This window comes from Lolium rigidum, chromosome 2 (genome assembly GCF_022539505.1).
Source record: "Lolium rigidum isolate FL_2022 chromosome 2, APGP_CSIRO_Lrig_0.1, whole genome shotgun sequence".
Lineage (NCBI taxonomy): Eukaryota > Viridiplantae > Streptophyta > Magnoliopsida > Poales > Poaceae > Lolium > Lolium rigidum.
Window position 1 is genome coordinate 43,854,943 of NC_061509.1, and position 21,362 is coordinate 43,876,304.

Genomic DNA, 21,362 nt, shown 5'->3' on the forward strand with positions numbered 1-21,362 from the left:
ATTCCTAGTAATTTACTAGGTATTGGCGCTTTAATTTCCCTACCATCATTAACATTATTAGTATACTTAACTCTATCCATATCCATCTTTTCAAGTATTTGCTTAAAATTAGGAAAGAAACCAAGCCTCTTATGCTTAATAAAAACTTTTCTAGCTTCTTTAACTATATCCTCAAATTCTCTAACAAGGACTTTTAAAAAAAAATTTCTCTTTTCCCCCATCTCCATATCCGAAAGTGTAAGAAACATATGTTGTATTATGGGATTGAGATTAACAAATCTAGTTTCTAACATGTGTATCAAACAGGCAGAAGCACTTTCATAAGTAGGAGCAGTTTTTAATAATGGTATATCTTCAAAATCTTCATCCATACTAACATAGGTGAAAAATTCTTCTATATTATCTCTTCCAATGATACACCCTCGTCCTACCGGTATCTCTTCCAAAGTAAACTTAGGATTAAGCATGATGAAATAAGCAAAAAGTAAACTAGGCAAACAAAGTAAAGACGAGTAACTAATTTTTTTTTTGTGTTTTTGATATAGAGAGCAAGACAGTAAATAAAGTAAAACTAGCAACTAATTTTTTTTTGTGTTTTGTTTAGGTGCAGCAAACAAAGTAGTAAATAAAGTAAAGCAAGACAAAAACAAAGTAAAGAGATTGAGAAGTGGAGACTCCCCTTGCAGCGTGTCTTGATCTCCCCGGCAACGGCGCCAGAAAAAGAGCTTGATGGCGTGTAACTCACACGTTCGTTGGGAACCCCAAGAGGAAGATATGATGCGCACAGTAGCAAGTTTTCCCTCAGAAAGAAACCAAGGTTTAATCGAACCAGAAGGAGCCAAGAAGCACGTTGAAGGTTGATGGTGGCGAAATGTGATGCGGCGCAACAACAGGGATTCCGGCGCAACGTGGAATCTGCACAACAAAACCAAAGTACTTTGCCCCAACAAAACAGTGAGGTTGTCAATCTCACCGGCTTGCTGTAACAAAGGATTAAACGTATCGAGTGGAAGATGATTGTTTGCAAGAAAATAGTAAAACACAATTGCAGTAGATTGTATGCTATGTAAAGAATAGGACCGGGGTCCACAGTTCACTAGAGGTGTCTCTCCCATAAGATAAAAGCATGTTGGGTGAACAAATTACAGTCGGGCAATTGACAAATAGATAAAGGCATAACAATGCATGTACATGATATGATAAATATAGTGAGATTTAATTGGGCATTACGACAAAGTACATAGACCGCCATCCAACTGCATCTATGCCTGAAAAGTCCACCTTCAGGTTATCATCCGAACCCCATTCAGTATTAAGTTGCTAAGCAACGAGACAATTGCATTAAGTATGGTGCGTAATGTAATCGACAACTACATCCTTAGACATAGAATCAATGTTTTATCCCTAGTGGCAACAAGCACATCACAACCTTAGAACTTTCTCATCACTGTCCCAGGTGTCAATGAAGGCATGAACCCACTATCGAGCATAAATACTCCCTCTTGGAGTTAAGAGTACAAACTTGGTCGAGCCTCTACTAATAACGGAGAGCATGCAAGATCATAAACAACACATAAACAATAGATTGATAATCACCATAACATAGTATTCTCTATCCATCGGATCCCGACAAACACAACATATAGTATTACATATAGATGATCTTGATCATGTTAGACAGCTCACAAGATCCAACAATGAAGCACAACAAGGAGAAGACGACCATCTAGCTACTGCTATGGACCCATAGTCCAGGGGTGAACTACTCACTCATCACTCCGGAGGCGATCATGGCGATGAAGAGTCCTCCGGGAGATGAATCCCCTCTCCGGCAGGGTGCCGGAGGCGATCTCCTGAATCCCCCGAGATGGGATTCGCGGCGGCGGCGTCTCTGGAAGGTTTTCCGTATCGTGGCTCTCGGTACTGGGGTTTTCGCGACGGGGGCTTTAAGTAGGCGGAAGGGTAGGTCAGGGGGGCTGACGAGGGGCCCACACCATAGGGCGGCGCGGGCCCCCCTCTGGCCGCGCGGCCCTATGGTGGCGGCGCCTCGTCGCCCCACTTCGTTATCTCTTCGGTCTTCTGGAAGCTCCGTGCAAAAATAGGACCCTGGGCGGTGATTTCGTCCAATTCCGAGAATATTTCCTTACTAGGATTTCTGAAACCAAAAACAGCGAGAAAACAAAGAATCGGCTCTTCGGCATCTTGTTAATAGGTTAGTTCCAGAAAATGCATAAATATGACATATAATGTGCATAAAACATGTAGGTATCATCAATAAAGTAGCATGGAACATAAGAAATTATCGATACGTTGGAGACGTATCAGCATGCTGGAGATACTTACACAATTAGGATTAGCATTAATATTAAGAATTTTATTATCATTACTATTATGGACATATTCATACTACACCCGGGTGTAGTTACACCCACGCGTGTTTCTCATAATCTAGAGAGTATCTATCATACCGGATAGTATGTACATGTAGTATGAAGTATATAAAACTATTTTGGAAGTATATATACTACTTTGTAGGCAGTATGTACATTTTTTTACGTAGACTCATTTTTTACGTATACATATGCATGTATTTCGGATATATAGTGCAAACTATGGGTTCACTTGCATTTTTTTCACCAAATTTGGTTTGGAGTATCTTAGATATCGTATACGAACATACTCAAACCGATAAACTATCGTATATACTTCCGTACGGAAGTATATAGATATGGGTGTAACTACACCCAGGGGTAGGAAGTATTTATCCTACTATTATTATATATATATATATAATTTTTTTGAATTTTAAAATTTTATCAAGCATTCAGGTATAGGTCCTCCACGCCCGAATAATTGATAGCAATATCAATTTAAAGCGTGATTGGATGGATTTGGGCTGGTATTGAGAAAGGGTATGTAGATACTATAATCAAATCAATAGCAAGAAAAGTTCTACTAGAAGATGGGTTTTATTTGAAGATATCATAACCGGAAATGGATATAAAGTAGTCTTTGAACATATTAAAGGAAAAGGATAACGATTTATCTGACATATTCTTTCGTTCATCACTTTTGCAGAAATGAAGAGGCAAATGGACTTCAATGAATTGAAACATTCTCATTTGGAGATGAAAATAAACTTTGAATATTCCCTCCAAATTCATACAAATTCAAGCCAAAGGACAACATTGTCTTCGATGATATGGAAGAGTGAATATTGGAAAATTTATGGTATCAATATAATAACAAAAGAGATGATAAGAGATATTTTCTATAAACCCTAAATAGCCTTGCTGAATATTTTAATATGATGAATGAGAAAATACCTTCACCAGAAAATATTGAAATACCAGAGGTAAAACTATTATACATCCTATATGATTGAAAGACACCTGTTTACACAACATTTGAAAAAATAATTAAAGAAAAAGCAGCATCAAAATATACAGGAGGAGTAACCTGGAACAAATATACTAATATTGAAGAAACATTATCTCTTGCAAGATTTTTTTTGGGGATCAATTACCATATAGAGCCAGAAGCAAAAGAATATATCCAAAAGCATAAGACGGCTCAGAATAAAACGAATCTAGTGGAAATACCCATGACAAAGGTAAATGAAGAGGGAAATCATCAAAAACCAAGACATACAAAGAATGTTTGGTCAAGGGAGATGATCCTCTTGACATCCAATATATTGCCATAAAGGTTGAAGAAAAGGTTCAAAAAATATACCCACAATGGAAAAAGGAAATAAAACAAGAAATATTAAATGAACTTAAAGAAGAAGTGAAAGAAGAATTTGATAAAATAAAGAAAGAGTATGATGACTTTGCTCAGCTCCTAAATAAAACGGACGAAACAATGGAAGACTTCCAACATCTTGAATAATTCAATAATATTGATATGTCTATCAATAATTTAGGCGCAGAGGACCAACCCAAATCCATCCAATCACAATTCAAATTGATATTGCTATCTTATTCAGGCGAGGAGGACCTATAACCCAATGCTTGATAATTTTTTGATATTCATAACTATATATATATAAAAATTATAATAGTAATGATAATAAAACCCTTAATCTTAATCCTAATCATAATTGTGTAAGTATCTCCAGCATGCATGGTTGAATTTGTATGAATTTGGAGGGAATATTCGAAGTTTATTTTCAGCTCCGAATGAGAATGGTTCAATTCCATTGAAGTTCATTCCCCTCTTCATTTCCGCAAAATTGATGAACTAGAGAATATGTCAGGCAAACAGTTATCCTTTCCTTTAATATGTTCAAAGACTACTTTATATCCATTTTCGGTTATGATATCTTCAAATAAAACCCATCTTCTAGTAGAACTTTTCTTGCTATTGATTTGATTATAGTATCTACATATTGCTTCGCAGTCATTTCGTATTGGGAGAGGGTATGTATCACTAAGTTACCTCTTTTTTTTTTGTTACACATCTCCATAATAGATCGTAAGTGGAAAAACAAAATGGTCAGTGTTTGGAAAAAAGAAATGATACATGTTGTGTTTCGCAAAAGAAAAAAAGTCACATAGGATAGCTTTCATATATAACAAATTGGACTCGGTGGATTGAACTCAGGATAGCTTCAAAGAAACTAAAAAAACTTGGCAGGATAACCCACGCGCCGCAGCTGTCAAGGGAGAGAACCGCATGGGCGCGAGGGAGAAGGCCCCGCCATCGCTGCCGCCGCCGGGGATTCGCCGGCGGGACCTCTGGCGGCGGCACGGGAGGAGAGGTTGAGGCTGGCGGCGCTAGGGTTCCTCCTAGGTCGCCCGCTCGGGAGCGACACGGGAGCTGTTATTTCCAATGAGTTGCTCTGGTCCGCCGGATACGCTTTTGTGCGAACTCTTTTTGCAATTGCCAGCTCCAATACTCGTTTTAGTAAGTGATCGCAGGCCGAAATGAAAAGTTCAAAGGTACGAAAACACACAAAATTTAACAGAACCGTGAGATCAGAATCCATCAGCTGCCCCGAACACGTTTTCTCCTACACTGTCACACCTCCGGCGAGCCATCAACTCATCCATGAGTCGTCCAACATCATTGTAGGAAGATCCACCCTTCTCCAACGCCTTTGTCGCCATTGTACGAAGCTCCTGAACCTTCTTCCGCATAGCATTGCCCTCCTCACTGTCGTCCATCAATCTCTTGACGGACGCAGTGATCACCTCGCCACCGATCACCTCATGGGTATCAATGGCCGCCGCGGAGTCCCTGGCGCCGACGTTGACGCCAACCTTGAGCACCTCCACCACAAGCTTCTCGTTGTGGAACTGGTCCCCGTACCGCGGCCATGTGACCATTGGCACGCCGGCGCTCACCGCCTCCAGCACCGAGTTCCACCCGCAGTGCGTGACGAAGCCGCCGAGCGCCGTGTGTTTCAGGATGAGCGTCTGGGGCGCCCAGCCTCGGATGACGAAGCCACGGTCACCACGCGCCAACAGCTCGGCGAAGCCTTGAGGCATCCACTCCGACGATTCGGTGCCACTGATGACCCAGAGGAAGTTCTTGCTGGAGAGGTCGAGGCCGCGGGCGATCTCGACCAGCTCGGCAAGCGAGAAAGTGGTCAACGTGCCAAAGGAGATGTACACCACGGAGCCTACCGGCTTCGCGTCTAGCCACCGGAGGCAGATGTCGGCGACGCCGTCGGTACTAATGCCTCCTGTCGCGGCCACATCTCTGCTGTCGGTGGCGAGCGCGACGGGTCCGACGAGCCAGGCGCGGCGGCCGAGCGTGGCGTGGAAGTGCTCCACGTAGTCCGGCTCGAGCTCGTGGAAGCTGTTGAACACCTCGCCGAAGCTCCGCTGGTCCGCCGTGCTGGCGCTCTCGTAGAACTCCCACTCCAACGGCCTCTTCCCGTGATCCAAAATCTGCCGCCTCCTCAGCTCCACACGGTGCGGCAGCCCGGGCAGCAAAACGAAGGCGTCCGGATCCTCGTCGTCGTCCGGGCAAGCCTCCAGCGGGTTGTTGCGCAGCGTGCTTTCGCTGCAGCACTGCGCGAAGACGCTGATGCCGAGGAACACGAGCCGCGGGACGCCGTGCGCCGCGGCGGCGTCTTGGGACCAGGTGAAGAAGCTGTCGGTCACGACGGCGTCGACGCGGGGGCGGCTATCGGCCAGGAACCGGTCGAAGGGCACCTGGAGAAGAAGCCCGGCATGGAGGAACTTGCCGTAGTACTCTGGTCCGTGGGACTGGGTGATGTACCTGACGTTCTCGAAGCCCGGAGGGAGCCCGACGTCGGGGAAAGGCACGACGGAGATGTCGATTGGTATGGCTGGGGCGGAGTCGCTGCCATGGAGGTTTGCGTTGTTGGCCCGGTCGACGGCTGGACGGATGATGTCGGCGTTGACAGGCGTAGTGAGGATGGTGCACCTGGCGCCGCGGGCGGCGAATAGCGCCGCCATGTCCGCCGCCGGAATGAGGTGCCCCGGGGCGAAGTACGGGAGGAAGAGGATGTGCAGGGGTTGCTGCGGCTGAGGCTCATCTCTCGGTAGTAGTAGCCATGGAGTATCTCTTTTCTCCCGAAGAACTGTGCTAGCTCTTGGAGGAGCGGAGGAGGAAGAGTGACGGCTTATCCAGTGGTGAATGCACACACTGTTTCTCAGGGAGACTGGAGGAGATTTAGATGCGGCTTTTAATGCAGAAGATCGATTGATTGATGCAGCATTTTTTTTCTTTTTTTGGTTGCTATATGAAACAATTCTGGTGACCAAGGTTTGTAACGTAGCGAGTTACTAATTATACACTATATAAAAGTTGGACTGTTTAAGGCTCCTGGGTTGATCGGAGCACTGTAGACGAGCATTTTCTGTCCAATTACCATGCGACGCGTTCGTGATTGGCCATGTAAATCGGGTGCTCTTCCATCCATTCTTTTTTCCCACTCGCTTTGTTTCCTCTTTGGTTCCGGTTTCTTCCATTTTTGTTTCCGGTTGCCGGTTGCTTCGGTCTGGTCAAAGCGGTGCACGATCAAACGGCCCAAGAGACGACGCGCGTCCTGTGTTGTGCGGGCTCCACCCTGTACGGGAGATGACTTATCCCCTCCACCTCTTATCTCTCCCAGTCTCCCGAACCGTCCCCCTCGCTTCTCTCGCCTCCACGGAGGTTTCCATCCCCATTCTCTTCCTCATTCATGTCCGGAGAAGATGCTGAGGAAGAACGTAGCGGCGGATGCGTGCATGGGGCCAGCGGCAGGGTTGGAGCGGCGCTGGGCCGACGGAACAGAGGCTGCCTGCACTGGGCGCGGGGGCCGGATGCAGCCGTCCCTCCTTATCTTCTTCGCTCTCGGTCGGAGAAAGGTTCCGAGGGAGAGCGATGTTGGGCGAGCTCGGGGCGAGGAAACGGTGGCGGCCAGCGCTCGACGCGGGATCCAGACATGGTCGCCGGCGGCCTGAAGTGATCGGAGAGATCGTATAGGGTCCTCCCCCACGCTTGGCTCCCTTCAATCGGTGCGGCCGGCGCTCGACGCAGGAGCCAGCCATGGTCGCCGGCGGCCTGAAGCGGTCAGAGAGACGTATAGGGCCTCCCCCCTGCGCTTGGCTCCCTTCAATCGATGCGTCAGGTGGTGGCGCGGACGCCATGGGTGAGAACCAAGAGGCCCGCCATGGCTGGCACCACGGGCCATCAGTGCCTCAGGCACGGAAGGCCTCAGGCGATAGAGGAGCTCTGCTCCGCGCTTCCGTGGTCATCACTGTGACTGAGATGGGTACGGCCACACACGGGCCTATTGCGGCCTGGGCACCTGTCCTCCGGCGGAATGTGTTCGCCCCATCGACAAAGTAGTCGCGAGGCTCGCACTGACGCCGAGAACAGGTTCATAGTTCATTGTTTTTCTTGATTCGGGCCTTAAATGTTGGTGCCCGCCAACCATGTCGTGCAACTTCTATAGTACCAGACTATGGAGATGGGCAATGCCGGATTCCGGCTGGATCTGCATCACTACAACAATTTTCAGCGAGCTCTGTTTTGTATTCTAGGTTTCGGTATATTTATGGTAGAATTTTTCCCTGGTTCTACAAACTGATCTTTCTTTTGTGGTGACCTTAGATTTTAAGCACCGGACAGAACAACATCCATCCATAAGCCATTGCTCGGTTGGATTCAAGATCATAAACTAAGGAAAATAAACACCCTTGGTAAGCTATTTTCTGTTTTTCTTTTCTATATTGCAATGTTGGTGTATATATGTATTCCATAGTTTGTGCCTTTTTCCTTCCATCCTTTGCTCATATGTGATTTCTCTGATTGTGAGACAATATAGAAGTTAATGTCAAGTATGCATTGTCAAAGTGTTCTAACAGCCAACTTTCTGTAATATGGGGTTCTCATGAATTTGCAAACAGAAACTATACCTACGAAGGTAGGGAACACATTATCAAACCCACCGTACCCCTCTACCTAAGTGGAGACCGATCTGTAGTTTTGAAAAGTAGAGCTTATTCTTGATATATTTTTTGCGAATCAGCTTATTCCTGATATGATTGGAGCTCATTTGATTTATAGGCGATCTCTAGAACCCAGGTAGCCAACATTGAGAAGATGTGAGAGGATAAGGGCTAAACACAAGAGAAGCGAAGCTAATGTAGTCTGCCTTTAGATTCCTTGAAATACAGAATGGTAGGAAACGAGGGTTTTTATGGGAGGCATATCAACCTGGCATTTTCAAAGTACAATGGTGTACCTAAAATTACAACAGGTGTGCCCTTTTTTTTAAGGATAATGTTTCCTAGAGTCGTCCAGAGCACCTAACAAACTTCAAATTAAATCCTCAAGGTACTATCCACAGTTACAAAATAGAAAATCAAATGTAAGGATTTCGGCTAGGACTGCTCCAAACTACACTAACAATATCTTTGATAGCACATTTCAGGTTATCACTATTACTCAAAACATCCAAAATAATAAACTAATTAATCAGCTTTAGCCCAAACATCAGCTTTAGCCCAAACAGGTTCGCGATCAGAAACCAAAATCAAATTTTAGTCTTTTCTATCATATCACAATAACTACTGTGTATTACTGAAAATTCAGGAGTAGTGTGAAAACATGTGTCTATGTTACTATTACAGGAGGAACCATGGAAAGCCATGTAGAAATTGGAATTTATAGCACCTTTGTACCTTCTGATAAACTAATGGGTAAAATAGCAGCAATATATATCCGTGCGTATTACTTTTCCCTGCTTACTTATTTTCAGCAACCAGTGCTATTTTGCTAGCGAGCATACAGGTCTTGAATCGATGATTTGATAATATTTGATGAGAGCTTATCAAAGGTGGTCTTATCATTAATAATTTGCTCTTTCAGGAGTTTAACAATGTTTATGTATTTTATTGAAAGGTCTATGCTGCTTACATTGTACTTTATTTTTCCCATTTTGGCAAAGTAGGCTGAAATAGTAAGCTGCTGTGTTATGTTGTAATTCAGCTAACCAAGGCGGAAAGGTAGCTCTCCATTCCTTCACATTTTTCTTGCCAAATTTATACTACAGGAAAGGTAGTTAATCCATTCCTTTACTTTTTTCTTGCCAAATACAAAATACTACAGATTTATCAACAGCTGATTCTAATATAATTTTAGTGGACACCTCAAATTATTCGACACTATTATCTTAAATTCTAAAAAAATCCAGTTAAGATGCATCTAGAATAAAGTATAATGTTAGAACTATAAAATTTATTATGGAAAGAATGTTGTTTTAAACAATTTCAGTTCTGATGTGCTTTTGTCTATTTGGTGTGGTTCAGAAACGAATTCTTCTTCAGAAAATAAGCTAGACAAGCACTGATATAATCTGGAACAAGGTGGTGGCAGATGTTAGAAGATGACCATTGCTTTCCAATCATTCTCACACTTCAGTGCTGGACACGAACCTGCTGTTGGTAGCGGAAACAATGAGGCGAATTATTGTGAATTGCCTACATATGAACTATGCAAACTACATGAAGATGTTGGAGCAATCCCCTTTTCTAGATTAACTTTTCATCTGGGTCTCCTTAAATCTCATGTGTGCTTTTCGCTTGGTGGTTGAGCTTTAATCTCATGTGTGTTGGTTCAGCTTCAGATTTGTAACTGAATGTTGTATGAGATCTATTCTGGTTACATATCAATGGAACCTGGGGCAACCCCTGTTCTAAAAGTACTGCTGGCCAAGATTTTAATTGTCCATGTCATAACCATACAAATCTAACAACAACAATACATGTAAGTTAGAGAAACAGGGCACAAAAAGAGAGTACCTTTGAATTGGTTTTCGCTGCTGTATGTTTTGATCATCCATACCTCATGGTTCCGTGACTACATCACATCTCGGCAATCGCACTTTGAGGCTGGACTCGATTTGGGCTGCTGGTGAATGCCGGCGGCTTCCTATGTCCAGCTGCGGTGCCGCTTTTCTCTGCTTTGGCCTCACAAACAAGATGGCGTGCTATTGCTCTCAACGAGGCCGCACCACGTCTCCCCGACAGCAGGATATGCGGCGGCTGTCGCATGCAAGGACGACCGGCCACCACGGCACGACGCGCTCTCCTTGGCCCTTGAGCTCTACACATCAATACTGGGGCTGAGCTTTGGCATAGTAAGCCTTGCGGACACCATGCGTGCACGCTTTCAGCCACCCAAGCATCCTGGCCATGGCCGCCATGACTGCCCATTCCCCACCATAGCCGCGGCTCACAACTCAGACTCCGAGCACATGCCCGACCACCGCTGCTCGAGTCCCGTCTGCTTGACCTGCCTCTCCAACGCCGCGATGCTATCCCTGTGGCAACAGATTTCGACGGCCACACCGCCCGTCAGTCGGATCTTAGAGAGGAGAAAGGGGATATGGATGGAACAGCAGCTAGACTGAGATAGACAGTGCGAATTTCCTAGACAGTGATGGGTTGTAGTGGCAGCACTCGCAACTTACGGCCTCACGGGCTCACAGTGTGTGCGTGACATGTGTAGGTGATATGCGTGACATGTGTAGGTGATATGGACTGGAGAATTAACATGTGTATGTAAATGTGTTACCCTATTTTTATCTTCCTATCACACTCTGACCCAATAATGCAGTAAACATAGTTGAACAAAAATTAACCATGTTAACAAATTCATCTTAATTTCCGTTTTTGTATTAGCACTACCTGTTAATTAAACTTTCTCAAATATTGTTTTAACCTTTTTTATCGAAGGAAAAAAAAGTTCCTTCATAGGTTATATACAACCTATTTTTTCTTTCAACCTAATATCTTCGAATATGCTAAAAAGTCTCAACTGTTTGGAAAGCAAATTACAAAGATTTGTATGTGAAATTAGACATCCCTATGTGTAATTTAAGCAAAGAAATATTCATTGGTATCATGAAAAAAAAAGCTTAAGTCCAATGTTCAGTGGTGCAAATTGATTTACTTTACTCCATATTCTGGTTTATTTTAAATACCATATGTTATGTGTTCTAATACAACAACTTCACAACAGATCACATAAAATTAAAATGTGTGTTTTGCCTAATAGCCCAGACTTGCAATTTAAGTTCACAAGTTTAAGAGAATCATACGTGCAGTGTGGGCCACACAATTAACCGTTATATATATATCAACTTTCAAATTCCCAAGTCAAAATTGTAGATATAGTCTATTCATTACATTCAATCAGTTTTGTCATGCATGTCGTCACGTTTATAACTGCTATTGAATTTTCAAATCTATTTCGCGCCACTAATGATTTCTAAGAGAAAGTATAATATTTCATAAATATTTGCAACTTCTAAGATATACGTCCAAACTTAAGAACTTAGCGCCTTCTCAAAAAATCGTAAAAAAAGTAATACCACGGGCGCGGCGTGCCGCCGCGCCAATGCTTCCTAGTTTCCTCGTGATGGATGCGCTAAGTGGCTTCACCAGTTGCGCCAAATCTACTGTTCTACCAAGCCAAATCTCACCCCCCTTGTATTCATCAAGAAGCTTGATCTCTAGGGTTCCTTGGAAACCCTAGGTGGGCAAGAGTGGTCCGGAAGCATCCGGGCTGTGGATTTGCTCCTGACAAGATTGTGAAGGTTTGGAGGCTACCTCAGAGTCTACCACAAGTGAGAGAGCTATTCCTTCGTGGGATAGGCTCCGGAGAATAGGGTGAGCCTTCGTGGCGCGGGGAATCCTTTGTGGGACCTCCACTCCTCCAAACGTGACGTACCTTCTTGCAAAGGAAGGGAACACGGGAATAAACCCTCGTCTCCGCGTGCTATCGGTTATCTCTAACCGAACTCTTTACTTGTGATTTAACTGCCTGTGAGAGCCTTCGTGCTCGAGTTAGTTGTATCCTCATATAGGTTGTCTCACCTAGTTTACATTAGGCTCACCTTTATATTCCGCAAAACCTAATATTGCAAAGAAAGAATTAAAATCTGTAGAAACCTATTCACCCCCCCTCTAGGTTTACCATCTCTGATCTTTCAATTTTGTTGAAGTTACTGGTGATTATTATTGTATATAAATCTGCACCAAATTCTTACAAGCACATGGTTTTGTTGTATATGTTTGTATTTTTCGTTAAACTGTTGGTGATTTTTGGTGCAAATCAATATGTAGCCAAAAATAATGTTGTTTAACCACATTTTTGGAGTAATGTGTATTTGTTGCAGATTTTTTTTTATAGAGTGGCCTAGTAGGCTAGGATACACCAATGTGAAGGGAGGACTACTCATTTATACGTCTCTGCCTCTGAGTTCGTGTGCATAGGGATGGCACCCGCAGGGTATGGGTACGGGTAGAGCCATCCCATACCCGTACCCGTCGCCTTCAATCTTACCCGTCACCCGTACCCATACCCGCGAACGGGTACAAGTTTTTCCCATACCCGTCACCCGGCAGGGTAAATGGGTACCCGTGGGTAAAAAATACCCGCGCTTACAACGTATCAAGTTGTTCAAAAAAATATGAAATGAGGTAAAGCAATCCTAAATAGTGGTCTAATCCTCACTAACCTATCGGCGATTGTCAGATCAGAAAGCGTGAGGTTCAACCAAGCAATGTGAAGGCGCGGTTAGCGGAAAATTAAGTAGTTCAAAACATTACAGCTGCCCACTTGTCAAATTTATATGGGTAAATGGGTATGTGGGTATGGGTTGTACAATCTCATACCCGTACCCACTCTACCCGATGGGTATGATATTTTCTCGTTTACAAACCCATGGGTAATATTTTGTCCCATACCCGTATTCCTATTGGGTTTTTACCCGACGGGTACACGGGTCATGGGTACCCATTGCCATCCCTACGTGTGCACAGTTTGTGAGCAAAGCTATAACAATAATGTTTTAAAATCACATGCTATGCGTGACCAGCTAGCTAGCAATGTATTATACGAGACCAAGGTTTAAAATAGCACGCTATTTCTTCGATAATATCATGTATAGCATATTTAGAGGGTCCACGCCCTAAATTTTCGTAGCTTGCTCGCTATGACGCTATTTGTAAAATAATAACATGCTATATCTCTTTAAACCTTGATAGAGTTAGCGTGCTATTTTTTTCCAGCCTATTGGCCCAGGCGCCCAAATTTTCCTCTTAAAAAAGAAGAAGTTGCTTTCACTTTTTTATGATGTTGAATTGTAATATGTTGGTTTCTCTTCTGAATCATAAGATAATATCGCTAATGGTAATGATTTTTAACAGATCATTTATATTATGTTGTTGCTTTGTTGAATGTTGATGTTTGCCTTCTAAAAAATTGGAGTACTATTTTGTATGTTGTTATGTATGTATGGTTTAGTCACTTTTGGACTATATGTCCATCATTTTTTCTAAAATCTTTCATTTTTAGGCTATATCTCTGGGTTTTAAAAAAGGGTGTGTCTATGTCTCAGTTGACTGAGATTCTCTTAAGTCTCAATCACCTCAGAAAAATGCAACTGCAATTTAAAGAAAAGTGCAACTTGGTCTAGTTGCACATTTCTGGCAGAAAAGTGCAATTGCACTTTTTCAACAGAAAAATTTAATTGCACTTTTTTAACAGAAAAGTGCAACTCAAATCACTTTTTATAAGTGACTTAGACTTTAAAAAATCTCAGTTGACCGAGACATAGCAAAACCGTTTAAAAAAACACTATTAGCAATATAGCGTGCTATTAGCATGGTATAGCGTCCACATTGTTTGAACGAGGCCGCCACTATTTTAAACCTTGTGCGAGACACACAGAATCTAGCAGCTTAACGGGCCTACATGCAACCATGCCATCAGCGCTACAGAGGGAAACCTTGTGCGAGACACACAGAATCTAGCAGCTTAACGGGCCTACATGCAACCGTGCCATCAGCGCTACAGAGGGGAAGAGCGCTGGCGGTTTAACAGGCCACTTTGCAACGACAAAAATGCCAACCGGCAGATCAAACTCCACCTGCTGCCCGGAAGTCGGCGGAGCACCGCCGGCGGGCCATCAACTCGTCCATCAGCCGTCCGACGTCGCTGTACGAAGACCCACCCTTCTCCACCGCGCTCCTCGCCTTGACACCGAGCTCATTAGTCTTCTTCCGTATAGCGTCGCCCTGCTCGTTGTTTCCCATGAGTGCCACGATGGATTCAGCGATCACCTCGCCGCCGATCACCTCATGGTTCTCCATGGCCGAGGCGTAGTCCCTAGCGCCGACGCTGACGACAACCTTGAGCACCTCCACGACGAGCTTCTCGTTGTAGAACTGGTCGGCGTACCGTGGCCATGTGACCATCGGCACGCCGGCGGTCACGGCCTCCAGCACAGAGTTCCAGCCACAGTGCGTGATGAACCCGCCGAGAGCGGGGTGGTTCAGGATGAGCGTCTGCGGCGCCCAGCCCCGGATGATGAAGCCGCGGCTGTCGCCGACGTTTGCCGTCAGCTCGGCAAAGCCTTCAGGCATCCACTCGGTGCCTTCGCCGGCACTGATAGCCCACACGAAGTTGTTCCCGGAGAGGTCGAGGCCGCGGGATATCTCGCGCAGCTCCACCGGCGAGAACCGTGTTGCCGTGCCAAAGGAGACGTACACCACTGAGCCGGTGGGCTTCGTGTCTAGCCACCGCAGACAGCAGTCCTTGTTAACGTCGGTGTTGACATTGTCGCCGCTCCCAGCCATGTCCCTGGTGGCAAGGGCGACCGGCCCCACAAGGAACGCGCGGCGGCCGAGCATCGTCTGGAAGTGCTCCACGTAGTCCGGCTCCAGGTCGTGGAAGCTGTTGAACACCTCGCCGAAGCTCCTCTGGTCGGCGGCGTTGTTGCTCTGGTAGAACGCCCACGCCCCCGGCTGCTTCCCGGGGTCCATCATCTGGCTCCGGCGCAGCTCGACGCGGTGCGGCAGCCCCGGCAGCGAAACAAGAGCTTCGCGATCGCCTTCATTTGCCGTCGTCGTCTCGAACGGGTTGCTGCGCAACATGCTCTCGTTGCAGGACCGCGCGAACACGCTGGTACCGGTGAAGACGAGGCGCGGAACGCCGTGCTCCGCGGCGGCGTCCGCGGACCAGCTGAAGAAGCTGTCGGACACGACGACGTCGACGGGGCGGTTGTTGGCCAGGAACCGGCTGAATGGCTCGCGGACCAGCTGCACGGCTCGCATGAACTTGGCGCGGCAGTCTACCTCGAGCGTGGTAAGGGCCATGTAGTTCTCGACGCCCGGCGGGAGCCCCACGTCGGGGAACGGCATCAGGGCGATATCGATTGCTCGGGAGCCGGTGCTGTGGAGATTGTTGGCGTCGTTGGCACGGTCGACGGCCGGACGGATGATGTCGGCGTTGACGGGCGTGGTGAGAATGGTGCACCTCGCACCGCGGGCGGCGAAAACCGAGGCCACGTCGGCGGCCGGAAGGAGGTGCCCGGGTGCGAAGAAAGGGAAGAAGAGGATGTGCAGCGGTTGCTGCTGCTGCCGCTGATGCTGCGTAGCCATGGATGGCTGGGTGTTGCCGGTAGGCAGGTCGCTCGCTCGTGTCGTTGGGCGCTCTAGTTGGTTCTAATTTGGTGGCAGTTTTGCTCTCATTTTTGGGTGGTAGATCGAAAATCGATGAGGCATGATCTGACCGGGAGATGTGGAGTGAACGCGACAGGTCATCTCGACCAGATCCAAATTTGCTTTCGGCGCTATTGCAAGTTTTCGATGACTTCAGATGCAAGCAGAACATGTTTTTTGTTTGGCTTGTTTGGCAGATTCTCTCCGCCTCACAATTATTCCCAACCAGCAAGCGTAAGTTGCAATACAGGTGCACCTCCCCGGCCAGCACGAATCAAACTAAATCGAAAGGTTAGAAATTTGCTTCGGTTTCAACCGGAATAATCTGTTACTGCCTCTATCTCAAAATTTAAGGCTTATATTATTTTTCAAAAGTCAAACTATGTTAAATTGACTAAGTTCTTACCAAAAATCATTAACATGCAAAATACAAAATCATTATTATTATATAGATAATGAAATATATTTTCGTATGATATCTATAAAATATTATATTTGTTGATAGATTTTTTTAAAAGTTTGATCAGACTTTACTTGGTTTGATCTTTCTAGAAAAATATAAGCCTAGTCTATCTATCTATCTATCTTTTATTTCTATCTATTATATACTAAAAGCAGTATAATTCTAAAAGCAATATAAGGATGTTTTTCGAGACAACAAGTTAATCCAAATGTGCTTAAAATATATTAACCAATTATTTTAATCTTAACGTGTGAGATTAAAAGATAAGAAGTGTTAGAATCTATATGTACAAAGTATTGAGAAAGGGCATGTATCAATGTGTTACCTCCTTTTTTTTTGTTACACATCTCCATAAAAGATTGTACAATGAAAAACAAAACGTACATTTGGAAAAAAGAAGGATACATGTTGTGTTTTACAAAAGAAAAAGAGCCACATAGATAGGTTCCATACATAACAAATTGAACTCGACAGGATGGCTTCAAAGAGACTAAAAATTGGCTTGTTGCCTATCTAGCGATCATCATGTGGAACATGGAGTTAGAATATCTCTATCCTCTAAAAAAGTGTAGCAACCGTTAACTTCTCTATTTCTATCTATTATATACTAATAAAAACAATGTAAAGGTATTTTTTTAGGCACCAGGTTAATCCACATATGCTTAAAATATATTAACCGATGATCTTAATCTTATGTGAGAGATTAAAATTAAAGAAGTGTTATCTTTGTTCGGGCCCGGAGGACTAGCCCAAATCCATCCAATCACAATTTAAATTGATATTGCTATCAATTATTCGGGTGTGGAGGACCTACACCCAAATGCATGATAAAAAAAATTTAATTAAAAAAATATAAAAAATAAAAATAATGATAATAAAATTCTTAATCTTAATTTTAATCATAATTGTGTAAGTATCTCCAGCATGCATGCATGCATGCAGCCCAAAGGAATCGAGAGATTCTGCATGAAGACGAGAAGAAACCAATCAAGCAAAAGAGAAGGCCACGAGTTTGAAGACATAGTAGTGGTAGTCTACAAAGGCTACATCAATAATATGAAATCTACAAAGGCTAAGAGCATAGGCTTGGTGGCACATATGACAGCTATACAATGTGCTCTTGCAAATTCTTGAAGAGTGAAGAATCTACAAAGGCTGTCACGAATGCATAACACCTGTCTCTTAGCATGTCAATAATTTGTGTAAATATTGTGGCATGTAATATGCACAGAAGCACCGTGTGTGTCCATGAAGAAGCAGCGAGAAGAGCCACGATGGCAGTATAGAAGGCTCTCTCCTATAAAAGGGGAGCCATACCTCGCAAGAAGGACACCAAGAAATCTGCAAGTAGAAGCATACCACCAGCCATAAGAGCAAAGAGTTAGAGATATCAAGACTCCCTGCTCAGTAGTAGTAGTAGTGCAACCACCATCCTTGTAATAAAGCCATTAGTTTGAAGGCGCTTTTATTAAGAAGGTACCAAGGTAATTTTCCGTTCTTGTGTAAGCCCGTCGGGGGTTTCCGAAAGAGAAACCTCGTATGTAAATTATATGGTGGAAATGAAGTAGTTCTGTGTTTTCCTTGATCTTTTTATCATGTTTATATAGGATGAGTTTTTTTGCAAGGGATCCTATAGGAGAAACCTCAGCGTCTAGTTCTCTGTTAAGCTTTGCATGTGGCATTAGAACGAGAACCGAAGCCTTAGAGAAGTGTTTCCTGCGGGTGAGACTGCCTGGAAAGACGATAAAAAATCAGCCCATACAAATTTGACTAAAAACATCTAGGGAAATAAGCTTAGATACTTTTGAAGCAATATAATGATAAGTACGGTGAGTACCGAGTAGAACTAATACACCACTGCGTACATCGTCGGATGTACTGTTGGCCTCGCCAGCCTCCAATATCCTGCAAAAAATCTGCAAAAGTAATCTTAGTATTCAAGAATACTTTTTAGCTTAATTTATTTCGAAATTTTAATAAAATATTTAATATTAATATCTAAGTATATTACGTAAATTGTGTGTGAATATTTCTCAAAATTTTTGTTGCGAAATTTTTTCTGATAATCAGATTAAAATCTAAAGTTAATCAGAAGTATTTTCACAACAAAAAAGTTCGAGAAATATTCACACATAAATTTATGTAATATACTTAGCATTAAGATTAAATATTTTATTAAAAATTTCGAAATAAATTAAGCTAAAAAGTATTCTTGAATACTAAAATTATTTTTGCAGATTTTTTACAGGATTTGGAGGCTGGCGAGTCCAACAGTACGTCCGACGGTGTGCGCAGTTGTGTATTAGTACTACTTAGTACTCACCGTAGTTATCACTATATTGCTTCAAAAGTAGCTAAGCTTCTTTCCCTAGATGTTTTTAGTCAAATTTATATGGGTTGATTTTTACCGTCTTACCAGCGCAGTCCACCCGAAGGAAACACTTTTCTATGACTTTGGTTCTCATTCTAACGCCACATGCAAAGCTAAAACAGAGAACTACATGTAGAGGCTTCTCCTATAGGATCCCTAGCATAAAATCCTATCCCATATAAACATGATAAAAAATACAGGGAAACACATAACTATTTCATTTCCACAACATAATTTACATACGAGTTTCCCTTTCGGGAACCCCCACGGGCTTACACAAGAACGGAAAATTACATTACTACCTTCTTAATATAAGCGCCTTCAAACTAATGGCTTTATTACAAGGATGGTGGTTTCACTACTACTACTACTGAGCAGTGAGCCTTGTTATCTCTAACTATCTGCTCTTATGGCTGGTGGTAAGCTTCTGCTTGCAGATTGCTTAATGTCCTTCTTGTGTGGCATGGCTCCCCTTTTATAGAAGGAGAGGGCCTTCTGTACTGCCATCGTGGCTCTTCTCGCTGTTTCTTCATGGACACATGTGGTTTTTCTATTTATGATATTACGTGCCTATTTACACAAATTATTGATATGCTAAGAGACGAGTGCCATGCATTCATGGCAGCCTTTGTAGATTCTTCACTCTTCAAAAATTTATGGCTGCCATATGTGCCACCAAACCTATGCTCTTAGCCTTTGTAGACTTCATATTATTGATGTAACCTTTGTAGACTACTACTATTGTGTCTTGGAACTTGTGACCTTCTCTTTTGCTTGATTGGTTTCTTCTCGTCTTCATGCAGAATCTCTCGATTCCTTTGGGCTGTATGCGTGCATGCTAGAGATACTTACACAATTAGGATTAGGCTTAATATTAAGAATTTTATTATCATTACTATTATTTTTTATATATAATTTTTTGAATTTCAAAATTTTATCAAGCATTCTGGTATAAGTCCTCCACACCCGAATAATTGATAGCAATATCAATTTAAATTGTGATTGGATGGATTTGGGCTGGTATTGAGAAAAGGTATGTAGATACTATAATCAAATCAATAGCAAGAAAATTTCTACTAGAAGATGGGTTTTATTTGAAGATATCATAACCGGAAATGGATATAAAGTAGTATTTGAACATATTAAAGGAAAGGATAGCTGTTTATCTGACATATTCTCTCGTTCGTCACTTTTGCAGAAATGAAGAGGGGAATGAACTTCAATGGAATTGAAACATTCTCATTCGGAGATGAAAATAAACTTTGAATATTCACTCCAAATTCATACAAATTCAAGCCGAAGGAATTCTTTGTATGTCTTGGATTGTCCTCGATGATATGCAAGACATACATTTATGGTAATATACCTTGACCAAACATTCTTTGTATGTCTTGGATTGTCCTCGATGATATGCAAGAGTGCATATTGGACAATTTATGGTATCAATATAATAACAAAAGAGATGATAAGGGATATTTTCTATCAATCCTAAATAGCCTTGCTGAATATTTTAATATGATGAATGGGAAAATACCTTCACCAGAAAATATTGAAATACCAAAGGTAAAACCATTGGACATCCTATCCAATCACAATTTAAATTAACATTGCTATCAATTATTTGGGCATGGAGGACCTATACCCGAATGCTTGATAAATTTTTGAAATTAAAAACATTATATATATAATAATGTTAATGATAATAAAGTTCTTAATCCTAATCATAATTATGTACGTATCTCCAGCATGCATGCTTGAATTTGTATGAATTTGGATGGAATATTGGAAGTTTTAATCACCAGATTTTGGCCAAATCAGGAGATGGGCCGTAAGTGAAGATGGACTTGAAGGATACACGCGTGGAGCATCTTTGAAGCGGCCTTGCACGAAGAGTTTGGGCTTAATTGCCCATGTATCTGTAACATAGTAGATCGCATCTTAGTTTAGAATTAAAAGATAGAGTTTAACCCGTGCACGGTTAGGTGCACGCCCGAATTAGAAAGTCCCTTGGACTATAAATATGTATCTAGGGTTATCGAAAAAGGAGGACAATCACGTTCACAACAAACACAAATCAGGCGCATCGCCACCCCTTCTTTCGAGGGTTTCTCCCGGGTAAGCATCATGCTGCCTAGATCGCATCTTGCGATCTAGGCAGCACACGTTTATTCTTTTACCTTGTGCTGCTCATGCTGAAGCGTTGTTGATGGTGAGTAGCACTACTTATCGTAGATGTTTTGGGGCTTGCATAGATGCTTTTCTTATGCATATCTGCTTAGCTGTGCCGTCCTTCGATATCTAGCTACCCTTACACCTATCCAGGTGTAAGGGCAGCGTCTTGCTTGTTCGTTGTTTAGTAGATCCGATCCGTTATAGTTGCTCCTTGATTCTTCAAGGATTGGTTTAATATCCGTATGGTTAGGCCTTGCAAACGGGTTGAATGGTCCGGTAGTGCGTTAAGTATGGTTTGTTAGTCCTAAGAGGGATGTTCCGGGAATTAACTTAATGTTGGTTTTTAGGCCTCTTTTAGGGTTAGTTTTCCATTATCTTTCGT

At 43.1% G+C, this 21,362-nt stretch overlaps 2 protein-coding genes across 2 annotated transcripts; both read right to left on the reverse strand.

Annotated features, from left to right (window-relative positions):
- Window positions 1-4,979: 4,979 nt before the first annotated feature.
- Window positions 4,980-7,161, reverse strand: LOC124689629 (scopoletin glucosyltransferase-like). Its single transcript, XM_047223128.1, has 2 exons — window positions 7,101-7,161; window positions 4,980-6,637 (listed from the first exon to the last, which is right to left on the reverse strand). Exons 1-2 carry the CDS (start codon window positions 7,159-7,161, stop codon window positions 4,980-4,982), a joined length of 1,719 nt encoding a protein of 572 aa, XP_047079084.1.
- Window positions 7,162-14,390: 7,229 nt separating this feature from the next.
- LOC124689630 (scopoletin glucosyltransferase-like) lies at window positions 14,391-15,914 on the reverse strand. Its single transcript, XM_047223129.1, has one exon. It carries the CDS (start codon window positions 15,912-15,914, stop codon window positions 14,391-14,393), a length of 1,524 nt encoding a protein of 507 aa, XP_047079085.1.
- Window positions 15,915-21,362: the final 5,448 nt, after the last annotated feature.